The 12,626-nt window shown below is 35.9% G+C and overlaps 2 protein-coding genes across 2 annotated transcripts; one reads left to right on the forward strand and one right to left on the reverse strand.

Moving 5' to 3' along the window:
• The first annotated feature begins 65 nt into the window (after positions 1 to 65).
• On the forward strand, positions 66 to 3,242 carry LOC112052732 (regulator of telomere elongation helicase 1 homolog). Its single transcript, XM_024091916.2, has one exon. The coding sequence runs from the start codon at positions 207 to 209 to the stop codon at positions 3,138 to 3,140; it is 2,934 nt and encodes a 977-aa protein (XP_023947684.2). The 5' UTR covers positions 66 to 206; the 3' UTR covers positions 3,141 to 3,242.
• Positions 3,243 to 3,336: 94 nt separating this feature from the next.
• On the reverse strand, positions 3,337 to 4,125 carry LOC112052733 (39S ribosomal protein L21, mitochondrial). The gene is made up of 2 exons (XM_024091917.2): positions 3,949 to 4,125; positions 3,337 to 3,859 (listed from the first exon to the last, which is right to left on the reverse strand). The coding sequence occupies exons 1-2, from the start codon at positions 3,995 to 3,997 to the stop codon at positions 3,384 to 3,386; spliced, it is 525 nt and encodes a 174-aa protein (XP_023947685.1). The 5' UTR covers positions 3,998 to 4,125; the 3' UTR covers positions 3,337 to 3,383.
• Positions 4,126 to 12,626: the final 8,501 nt, after the last annotated feature.

The raw sequence follows: 12,626 nt of genomic DNA on the forward strand, positions 1-12,626 counted from the left end.
AGAGTTTGGGTTATACCCTTTACATTAATTTACTCTTTGGTTATAGCGTTAAATGGTTATAGTCTGTAGATTATGCTTTTTCGCGGGAAATAAAAAACTGTGTCACTTCTGTTTCTGTCAGAAATTTGTGTTTGACTTTGTATTTGTAGATTATTATTTATTTTTTGTTATTGTACTTAATTTTTATAAAATTACCTAAACAGAAAATGCCGGAAGTTATGATCTATGGTATACCTGTGAGTTTTCCTTTCGAGCCATACGATGTTCAAAAGGCCTACATGGAGAAAGTTATTGAGAGCTTACAAAACAATACAAATGCCTTACTGGAATCGCCGACCGGTACGGGAAAGACTCTCAGTCTGCTGTGTTCGTCACTGGCATGGTTATTAGTTAAAAAGGCGCAATTACAAATGAATGCTCAACTTGGGAACTTCGCCGAACATGGTGGGTTTAGTGGGAATTTACGGGACAACTTGAATAAAGCGAATGCTGGGAAAGGGAAGGATAACACGACATGGGGTATGCCTAAAATAATATATTCATCAAGAACACACTCTCAACTCACCCAAGCTATGCAAGAGCTGAAGCGGTCGAGCTACAGACACGTCAAAGCGTCAGTACTCGGTTCTAGAGATCAGATGTGTATTCACCCAGAAGTATCAAAAGAGACAAACAACATGAACAAAGTTCACATGTGCCAGTTGAAGGTAAAATCACGAACATGCCATTTTTACAATAATGTTGAATCAAAAAAGGAGGACAGATCTGTAAAAGGTGATGAGATTTTAGACATTGAGGATTTAGTTACTGTAGGGAAAAAATTAAAATGCTGTCCATATTATTTATCTAAAGAGCTAAAACAAGAGGCAGATATAGTTTTTATGCCTTACAATTACTTGTTAGATCCAAAATCTAGAAAAGCTAATGGTGTAGAACTTTTAAATAATATAATAATATTAGACGAGGCACATAATGTTGAGAAAATGTGTGAGGAATCAGCCTCCTTACAAATTAGAACAACAGATGTTGCATTATGTATAGATGAAATTACACAAATCATGAAATCATTTATTGAAGGGTCAGAGGAACAGATGGATGCATCTCTGGATACCAACCAACCTAAAGACTTCACTTGTGATGATTTATGTATATTGAAAGAAATGATGCTCGCCCTAGAAAAGGCTATAGATGAAATCAATGTGGGCACAGAGGGTACAACTTTTCCTGGTGGCTTTATATTTGAGCTCCTCGCTCAAGCAGAGATCAAGGATCACAACCAAATGTCTGTCATAACTTTGATAGAAAATCTCATTCAGTACCTATCTACAGCAAGTGCATCTCCATTTCAGAGAAAAGGGAATGGATTGCAAAAGATTGTTGATCTATTGAACGTTGTGTTCAGTGGCACAACACATACCTACAAGGAAAGAGTAAAGCTATGTTACAAAGTCCATATTCAAATTGAAGACAAGAAAAACAACAAAAAGACTGAAGGCTGGGGAGCTCTTAAAACTGCAAGTAGTAAATCTGCTGAAAGAGTCTTAAGTTATTGGTGTTTCAGTCCTGGATTTGGCATGAAGCAACTGTTAGATCAAAATGTTAGAAGCATTATTTTGACAAGTGGTACTTTGGCGCCATTGAAACCCTTGATATCAGAGTTAGGAATACCAATTGGTGTGCAGCTAGAAAACCCACATATTGTTAAGTCAAATCAGATATTTGTAAAAATTATGAGCCAGGGACCTGATGGCGTCATTTTGAATTCTAATTATCAAAATCGTGATAATCCTAAGTATATTTCCTCTTTGGGCAGGACCATATTAAGTTTTTCAAGGGTTATACCAGACGGACTGTTGGTTTTCTTTCCTTCATATCCCATTATGACAAAATGTCAGGAAATGTGGCAAGCTGAGGGTATCTGGTCAAGCATAAACAATATAAAGCCAATATTTGTTGAGCCACAGAGAAAAGAAACTTTCAATAGCATCATAAATGATTATTACAGTAAAATAAGTGATCCAGGATTTAAAGGAGCTTGTTTTATGGCAGTTTGCAGGGGAAAAGTTTCAGAGGGCTTGGATTTTGCTGACATGAATGGTAGGGCTGTAATTATAACAGGGTTACCTTTTCCACCTCTCAAAGATCCAAGAATAGTTTTGAAGAAAAAATACCTTGAGGAAGTAAGAATTAAACAGAAGGAATATTTGTCTGGTGATGAATGGTATTCCTTAGAAGCTACCAGGGCAGTAAACCAAGCTATAGGAAGGGTTATCAGACATCAGAATGATTATGGAGCCATTCTACTCTGTGACACCAGATTCAATAATCCAAAGCTAAAGAGTCAGTTGTCTGCTTGGTTGAGAGACTACATAAATCTTTCCAACAAGTTTGGTGAAACAGTCAGTGAGATTTGCAGGTTTTTCAAAAATGCTGAAACCTCTTTGCCAGCTCCTAAACTTAAACCTTTGATGCCACATGAGCCAAATATCAATTACAATGAAAGCAGTAATGTTAATTTAACAGGCGTGTCATTCCCAATGGCAAATGTTAGAACGGTGAATAAAGGATCATGTAAAAAGTCAGTTAGTCAGTACCCAAACTCAAATGAAGTGTATGCAGATTTTTCTATGGACTTCTATAAGAATGCACAATCATCGTCATATGTTAATAATTTTAGACCTAAAGAAACTAAGGATCTTTTCAGTGCATTAGACAGTAGCAGTGATTCTACAGAAGTTGTGACACAATCAACAGTTACAGTACATAAGAGAAATGCAGAAGAATCTAGCATGACTATGGCCAAGAAAAAGAAATTGAAAATAAAGGCATTTGGTTTTGAAGAAAATTTAAATAGCACAGAACAAGTAGTTGATACTATTGTACAAGAAAGAACTGCACCTACTTCTTTAATTGACTTTGTTAAAGAAATTAAATTATTATTAGAACAAGAAAATTATAAGAAATTCCAGTTAGCCATTTCTGTATACAAAAAAGAAGGAGATTATGACCTGTTCCTAACAACATTGTCTGGTTTACTGGAAAACAAAAGACTTTTTTATTTATTTAAAGGTATGAAAAGATTCTTGAAAGAAGACCATAAAAATAATTTTCAAGTATACTGTGATAATGTTAAGTTTTAATGATGTTAAACTATTTTAAATATTAGAAAATAATTAGTAAAATTAAATTATTATTAATAATTCTTATAACTTAATATAATAATAAAATTTTCAAGTAAACAACTATTGCTTAATTAATTTATTTAGTGCATATTTTGTATTGAATATAATTATAAAATTTATGTTTATCTAACTTATTTTATGTTAATAAAAGACCTTGTGTCGAGTTAAGGCATTTTATTAAACTACTGAATTAATTATCAACTAAAATACGTTCTTTGGAGCGTCATTAATGTTATTCTTGATGTCTACATTATTAATTCGCAGTATAGTTTGCTGAGCTTTTTGGAAATTGATTCTCATGAACTGCTTCCTTCTTTTCTTCTTGAAGTGTGTTCTTGTGTGTGAGAGACCTTTTGATATGATTGTTGCAGTCACTGTGACTAATCCTGGTTGGACCAATGGTCTGCCGATGAGCGAGAAATCTTTTGATGCAGCCAACAAAACTTTGTCCAATGTAATCTTATCACCAATGTTAGGTGGCCAATAACCCTCCACAACTAGCAGATCCCCGTCCGTCACCCGCCACTGTTTCCCCAGCAAATGTATTATAGCAAAATTGCGATGAGATTTTTCTTCAATTAATTTGTTACATGTTGTGATAACATCCTTTGTCGTATCAGCAATTGGTTGATGCTGGGCTGGAGCATTTTGTGTTATAAGTCGGGAAAGAATTCCACCTGCAGCAACGAATAATAAAAAATTATACACTTGAGCACAAACCTACAGGAACTACGAGAAAAGTGAAAATTAATTACTTTGTGGATACCTTGGTTGTTAAACACACTAGCGAGACGTTGTAATCCGGCCCTGATCATTGCTCTGAAAATCTTACTTTTATTTATAATATCAGCTAATCTTTTATTGAAACATTTCTCAATTTAATTCTCTTGTTGTAGCTTCCACTTCTTGCTTCTGTAGGTACATTAAAAAACATAACCTCAACAAAATAAACGTCAAATTGACATTTGACAGCTTAGGCAATTATTAAAAAAGTTTAAGAGTTACGTTATCTGTGGAAATGTACTACTTCATAGACAATTTTAAGCCTATCCACACTACAAAACTCTAAATCGGTGTTGCAGTGTTGGAGTTTGGCGGGAAAATCGTTAAAAATATTATATGTATTTCTCGTTTTATTTTTATTGATTTGCTGTATTTTTTCAATAAAGTTTTGCAAAGGTGTACGAGTGAATTGCTGGTTGAACAAGAGTGATAATAAATAGAGAGTACTGACTCGAGAATGTATTTGTTTTTGAATTTTGTATTTGGAGCGGCTACAACACTGTCGTGTTCCTTACGCTCTATCTGCCTAATTAATAAAATTCTTTAATCTGTAATCTCTACTAATTCAATCAAAAGTTTTGCTAAGGTTGGCTTCGCCTTACTAAAGCAAGACATGATTTGACTCGGACTGTCTATTGGCTAACTGCCAATGACGGACAATATATTTGACCTATGACTACTTTCGCCCATACATTCGTTTTCCGTATACGTTTTACGAATGCGTTTTTTGCGTTCGGAGTTCGGACAACCAAATGCACGTAATCAATGTAAAATACATTATCTGACGCACACGTACGTTTTTTTCCGAACGGAACAAATCCCGCACGAATGGGAGCCCTTGCATTTGGACTGACTGAGACTTTTCTAAAAAAAAACCTAATGTCGTCATGTGGAATACAGCGCTTGTATACGTTTTATTTGTACTGGCGCACACGTTCAGTCGTTCAGTAATTTCCAATCAGAACTGCGCCGGCTAATAATATAATCGCAAAAGTTTGTATCGATGTTTGTTTGGACGTTTTTTACTATTTAACCAATTTGGCTGAAATTATCATTTTAAATTTCAGCCAAATCGGTTAAAGAGTAACAAATGGATAATAACCCTGGGTTATAATAACAATATTTATAAACGCGATATAGTTACTCGTAGATCATTGATTCTTTGATCTCTGACAGAGGGGTAATGGATAACGAGTCAGGGCTTGTAGCCATGCAGCACGTCGATTTTCTTTCTACAAACGCTAACCCTAAAAAATATACGGGAATGACAGATTCGATCGATAACTTGATCACGTGACCTGTTTATTTTATTTATATAAAGCACGCCAACAATACACATATTAAACGTTAAAACATAAAATAACACATATTAAAGAGTTCTGATATGCATATAAACAATAGGCGCACATAACATTTATATAATTATATGTTAACACTTAACTAATTATAATATGTCAAATTTATAGGACCTGTCGCTATAAAACGTTTTCCCACCCCATACATTTTTAATTTTCGTAGCGCTTGCTATTGTAGAAAGAGAATTGACGTGCCACTTGGCGACAGGCCCAGGGTCCTTTTGTAATTGGTCTGAGGTAGATGAGTATTACCCGTTTGTCATTTGTCAAGTACGAGGTGCAGAGCACTCAAGCTTCGCCTTATGAAGTGTGCAATAGGTTTTTCTCAGGAAAGCTATTACTTCGCGTCGAATGAAAATCGTTCAATTCTACCACATAATGACTTTTCCCAGAAAACTCTTTCCTCCACTATGTGATATGATGTCTAAGTCTAGTAATACAACGTTGTTTTATTTTTTATTTATATTAATATATTGATATTTTTTTTTGTACAGGCTTGGACGCTCACTGAAGCTTTAGCAAATATGCTAGAAACGTTAGAAAATGTAGATGTATGAATAGGTATGTTATGAATGTTTTGGAGAGACAATGTAATAAAATAAAATGTTTTTTCAACCGACTTCAAAATTACAAAAAATAAACTAAATAGCGAAAAATATAACATCGTGCAATGCTACCTCCCAATCACTTGGAACGCGGAGCCAAGCCAGTGGCGTATTAATCGTAATTAAAGCCACTTTTAAGGAACCACGGGAAAGAACCGTCTGAACATCCAAAAACTTTATGATGCGGCTTGAGATCCATCACTGTGTTGGCACCGCCTTTAAACTGATCAGAAGTTTTTAGTGTGTCCTAGCAGTGATCGAAAGCGCCACAGTACGAGCAATTTTTTCATTTAAACACAAAATTACTGAACCGATTTTCATAAAAATTAAAAGGGACCAATCTGAAATACTCTTATGCTAAAAAAGAATTTTCTAAATTGGTTAAGAAATTGCGAAGTTAATGAGGTAACAAAAATTAAAAAGAAAAAAAAGCATACGCGTCGCACTGAGAAGCTCCTCCATTTTTGTGGTTAATAAACAGTATTACCGTTTGAAACGTATTGGAAAATACAGGGACATTCTGAATACTGTGACGAAAAGGAAGTTGGAGTATTGCGGACTTTTCCTTTAGGGACTTAGATATAACCTACTAACAGACGTCCCGCGGTTTCACCAGCGTAGGTCCCGTTTCTGTAAATACAGAGATTACCCCACTACAACATCGTATGCTATAAATGTTTGAAATATTAGTATAGACTACAATTGATCATCCAAGGCAAGACACAGTGCAATGGGATCGTAAACAAGAATACATCCTGGCTGAAAAACCTCTGTTAGCCCTCATTCACACGAGAGTTTTTTTAACGGACGTTAACAAAGCGTTCAAATATAATCAAGGTTTATTTCAAACGCCTAAAATGTTAAAAGCAACACTGCTTAAAAAAAGCGTCGTGTTTTAAAAACGCTGTCGTGTGTACATATACTTCGGCACGCATTAGTTGTATTTAAACGCATTTTTAACGTCTGCTAAAAAAACTCTTGTGCGAATGAGGGCTTAGTGACTCAATAAAAGCAGTCGAACATTCAGGGCTATTATGTCCAAAATTCAAGATGCCAAAAATGATATCTCATTTTTCTCTTTCTATCTTATTGACCATGTTTTTCAATGACAAATTAACCCTTGGTTGCGATCTCACCTGATGTTGAAGCGGGCTTATTTGGAAGAGATACAACTTTATTCCTCCTATACCTCTGACGGTTTTTATTTCTACGTGGTATCGTACCGGAACGAAAAATCGCTTGGCGGTACGCTTTTGTCGGTGGAGTGGTAATAATAGGGTGGAGATGGTGGTAGGCTTCAACACCACGGCTACCACATGACTACCATCAGATCAGACCACAATTTGTAAATTATAAAATATAGCCATGTGGCACATCAATTCTCTTTATACAAACGCTAACGCTTCGAAAATTAAAAAAAAACATAGGGGAATAACAAATCGGATCGATAACTTGATCACGTGACCTGTCAATAACAAATGTCAATCCCATACATTTTTTAATTTTCGTAGCGTTTGCGATAGTAGAAAGAGACGAAGAAAGAAAGACGTGCCACATGGCTACAGGATCTGGTAATCCATGAGAGCCACAACACTACCTACTGCGGCATCAAGAGTTTATCAAACCTCCGTTAGAAGTGGCACTTTAAGAAGAAAACTAGCTGAAGCCGCGCGGTTTCACCCCCGTGGTTTCCGTTTCTATCTAAAACTGAAATAATTTTTAAAATCGGACCAGTAGTTCTTGATATTAGCGTGTTCAACGAACAAACGAACAAACTCTTCAGCTTTATAATATTAGTACGAGTAGAGATACTTAAGGTTGATGGTAATGAGCCAAATAATGTCACGGCACATCTCTTGTACAGCTCGCGACGTACAGGATGAATATTGCAGCGCCTCAGCTATGCTATGTGTGTCAAGGCTTGGAGCCTAAAATAGAGTTTACGTAGGCAAGTGTTACTTTGTAGATGTTGAATTAAATAAAATTTATTTTTAGCTTGTTTAAGCGACTAATCCTTGTTCAACATATAACGGGAATATTGGTCAGGTTTTATAGATCTAAATAATAAGATATATGACAAATTGATTTTTGAAATAGGTTCCAGTGGCGAAAGGAATTTAGATGAAGGTAAGTCCCAAAGAAAAGGAAATTCATACAGCTTGATACAAACTCCGGTTTCTCATATATCTAGATACAGTACAACAATGAATTCTGGCTGGTGGGAGGCTTTGACCGTGGCTAGTTACCACCCTACCGGCAAAAACGTACCGCCGATTTAGCGTTCCGGTACGATGTCGTGTAGAAACCGAAAGGTGTGTGGATTTTCATTCTCCTCCTAACAAGTTAGCCCGCTTTCATCTTGCATCATCACTTACCATCAGGTGAGATTGTAGTCAAGGTAGCCCTTGTAAAGAATTAAAAAAAAAAATATGCATGGATTTTTAAAGGTAGCCCGCCGGGAATCAGCTTGCATGCACTCTTCGCCTCTGTTAGGTACATATTATGAAATACCTAAGTGTTATGTTTTCAAAATGAATTTTGGTAGTTAGTTAGGCTTTCGCTTCGTAAGTTTTTCTATAGTTAAAAGTACGAACGTATCAGCCACCTACTCTTACTTTGAAATTGTGTGTATTTATTTTACATTTATTTCAAAGTAGATTCAATAAAATATTTTTAACAAAAAAATTTAATCGACTTCAAAATCACAAAAAAAAACTAAAAAAAGAAAAATAACATCGTATGTGCTATCTTCTGATCACTTTGAAGGCGGTGCCAAGCCAGTGACGTAATAATTAAAGCCTTAAAAGTTTCTGATTTAATCGGCTTTAGATAATGCATCAACTGTGTTGGCACCGCCTTCAAAGTGATCAGAAGGTAGTACATACAATGTAATTTTCCTTTTTTAGTTAATTTTTGAAATTTTCATGAAAATTAAATGGGATCAATATGGAAGTATACTCTTTCAAACAAAAAAAAAAAATTAAAATTGGTTAATAAATGACGAAGTTATGCGGTAACAAACATAAAAAAATATACGCTTCGAATTGAGAACCTCCTCCTTTTTTTGAAGTCGGTTAAAAAGAATCTACAATGTACGATTATTTTCAAGTCAAAGTTTTTTCAAGGTACATGACATTTTGAATTAAATTTTTTTTCATGTTTTCACCACGGCTTCGCTATGAAAGATAATCTATATTTACCACGATACTTCAATACGGGTCGGTGAACCTTAAGTATCGGGATCTAATTCTAGGTAATGGTTATTCATTTCTATTTTTAGCCGACTTTCTTAGGAAACTTATTTCATTATTTTTTTAATCAATTTCATTCCTTCTTACAATAAATGTCTAGTCGCAGTTGACTTAAGTTTGAAATATGTGAATGAAATGTAAATAGTCTACATAATATTTTCAAACTATCGAGATGCGATTAAAATTCTAATAAAAGCATTTATTCCAAAACCGGCGAGGATTTTCAGGGCAAGTCGCTCGGGTGTCTTCGCTAACTTTCGGACAGTTTCGGGGCGTCTGGGCCGCGTTGGCATGGCAACGGTCGGCACGCGGAGCACCTCGCCCGCCGAAAATAAACACCCACAGGCCTCCGGTCTCACGTGCGGCGCGGCGCTGCGTCGGGACTTTAGCGAATGTGTGCTTAGCCTGCTTTTGAGATATCTCGGGAAATGGGAAATTGACACGCCATTTTATATTTTCATTACATATTTAACACGACAATTATTCACAAAATTGGATTGGAACGCTCATTCGATTATTAATAAACCGTTTTGTGGAAAAATAAAATAAATCCTATAACAGATTCGAAACTGATTCAACATCGTTAATCTCTTAAAATAAGCTACAAATTCATTCTTAGCTTTATATTTCGAAACGTCATACCATCTGATGTGAAGGCCGTTTCGTCATTTTGGAAAGTTTCGCCTATAATCGCATGGAGATAAGGGCCAGGTTGGGATGGCGGCGCGCTCGTGGAAACTTGTGAAAACGGGGGTGCTGTTTGGCGGGCGCGGGGCGCGGTGAGGCGCGGGGCGGGCGGGCGTGTGCGGGGCGGTCGTGCGCGCGCAGCGCTCACGCGGCAGTCGCTGGGCGGCGGTGGCCGGCGCGCGGTCGATAGCTGCCGGCTCGGGCACGGCCATGGTGCGCGACGGGAGCACGCGCAAGCCGCCTCGACGCGCGGCGTGAGTGTTGTGTGGTTCGGACGCTCGCCCCGACGGCGTCTTGTGCTTTCGGTTAGTAGCCCAACCCAGCGAGCCTAGCGGCGAGCTAATCAATCGCTCAAATGCGTTGATTACGTATGAGTGTGATTCTCCCAGGTAGATGTGGGTCCCTGGGGACTCTACGGCGTTGAGACTTGTTGGCCGATGCGAGGAAGGAGTGCTTTTGATGTACCTTTTTTCCAGGAACCAAACTTATACAGATATATAAAACATAATATTTTTTGCATGCTGATTACACGCACATTTTGTAAAGTAACGCAAAAATGCAATAAATTTTGTATTAAACTTGTAACTTTTTATGTCCTAAGTAATGGTAAGCTGAATTTTCTGAACTAATCTTGTAGAACTAGAAATGTTATCCGGCCACGCGGTTCTTGGGTTCATGCATTCTAATTAGAGCATTCGTCGAAATGTGTTCCTAGCCACTAATTAATCAATCTTTACGTACAAGAAACTAGCATTGGCATCGTTAGAGATTGATTTGAAGAACCAAGAGCTATATGACTATGACTATAAGTTTTGCTAGTCCATTTGTGTATGCTACTTCAGTTATGATAACTACTAGTATTATTACTAGAAACATGTGCTTTTAGTACTATAATTTATTTAAAACTATTTTTTGCGAACGCTACAGATTTTGTAATACATTAATATACATTGAAATCGATTCAATTTGCTCCTACTTAAAACAAGATAACTAGACAAGTCGTTATCTATCATATTGGTGAAGATAATTTACATAATAACCATTATTACAAACCCATAAATTCCTTCTGAATGATATGTAATATCTATACCTATATCAACAGTTCTGTGAGGCTACGGTGCTGTTTTATGCATTCTAATTAGGACATTCATCAAAATTTTCGTACGTTCGTTTAAACGCTCGTAGCAAATTCGTAGTCACGTAGCATCGTAGCACCCTCGTAGCTCCCACGTAGCTCCCTCGTAGCACCGTAGCACAGAAACAGCCGGTCACGCGGTTTTTTGATTTACGTCTACTTTATGATTCCATACTTTGCAGTTTCTGTTTTGTATTATTATTTTAAAATATATAATTAAAATAAATGAAATATAGATTGCTTAATGATTTAATTTCGTAATGATCGTGGGCTCAAGCGTGTTTGGTTGGAATTTGTATTCATTAATTGGGATGAATAGGTGTCTGAAGCTCATCATGTTTGATAAGTTTTTAGAGGACCTAGGTCTGAACTGTTGCAATACTATTATATGTAACCTCCTTTTACATGTCTTAAATGTTTGATAAATTAACTATATGACTAAAATTACTAAGCTGTTCCGCTTTCAATTTTAAAGTTTAAATTATTATGTCGACGGATCAAAGTCAAAGTAATTTTTTTATTTAGTGAGAGCTTTTTGTTAATTTTTAAATTTACCTGGTAATTTTGTTATTGTTTTTACATTTATTATTAGCCTTTTTTAACGACCCTCTACAGGACTAGGCCCCCCTAATAGGGGATGATATGTAGCGTAGACCCACCACGTTGCTTCCATGCAGGCTAGCTGGCTTTTATATGGAAAAACTAAAATATAAAGTAGCAGACTTAAACGAAAGTTACGAGAATCACAAAGGTTCAAAAAGGTTTTTGCTACGCTGTGACATGTAAACTGACGTTGACGATTATTTTAATGATTTCCTTTAGTTTACAATTGATTAAATATAGTGATGTTTATCAAATAAACTTGAAAGCATAATCTTTAGACAGTGCTTAATGAACATGAATTTACAGTCTGATTGTAATCTCATATTGATTAAACACTGTACTATACTATAAACTAATTTTTAATATAGCGCTAGAGTTATTCTATTACTAATTACAAAGAAGATAAATTTGATTGTCCGTTTGCATTACAACTACTAGATCAATTTAAAAAATCTTTCATTAATGGGAAGCTATGTTATCAGAGAGTAAATGAATTAATAAGCTTAATGTTAGAACTGTATTCCAACGGAAATGGGAGTTACATGGGTGAACGGCTAATTTTGAAAAGTTAAAATATACATTATATTGTTGCACGTTTATTATTGTTTAAAGCATTCGCAAATTAAATTTAGACCACGAATTTAATATTAATGTAGCTGCAGCGGTGCAGATTTTTTAGTCCCATAGGAGCCACGAGCTGTTTCTGTGATAGTGAGAAATGGGGCCAATGACACGTCCCCAGTATGTGCATACCGCGTCGTACCGTACGGCATGGCACAAAAGAAAAGCTTTCGATTCTTAAATAAACTAAAAACAAGTACTCTTTGAATAAAAATTAAACCTTTTATTAAACAATTATCAATGAATCTATTCACAATTCTAAATTTGCACATTGTATTCTTACTGAATACATTTAATTTTGGATGTTTTATTCACATAAATATGATTTGTTTTCTTATTTGTCATAATATAGACTGATCCCGAAGTTTATCTATCGAGGCGATTTTACGTCCTATTCTTAGAAA

The sequence above is a fragment of the Bicyclus anynana genome, chromosome 5, assembly GCF_947172395.1.
Source record: "Bicyclus anynana chromosome 5, ilBicAnyn1.1, whole genome shotgun sequence".
Lineage (NCBI taxonomy): Eukaryota > Metazoa > Arthropoda > Insecta > Lepidoptera > Nymphalidae > Bicyclus > Bicyclus anynana.

Coding starts and splice junctions, on each gene's coding strand:
- LOC112052733 (XM_024091917.2), bottom strand. CDS start 3,997: ATGATCAGGGCCGGATTACAACGTCTCGCTAGTGTGTTTAACAACCAA. Junction 3,860..3,948: donor TAGTGTGTTTAACAACCAAG/GTATCCACAAAG, acceptor TCGTTGCTGCAG/GTGGAATTCTTTCCCGACTT.
- LOC112052732 (XM_024091916.2), top strand. CDS start 207: ATGCCGGAAGTTATGATCTATGGTATACCTGTGAGTTTTCCTTTCGAG.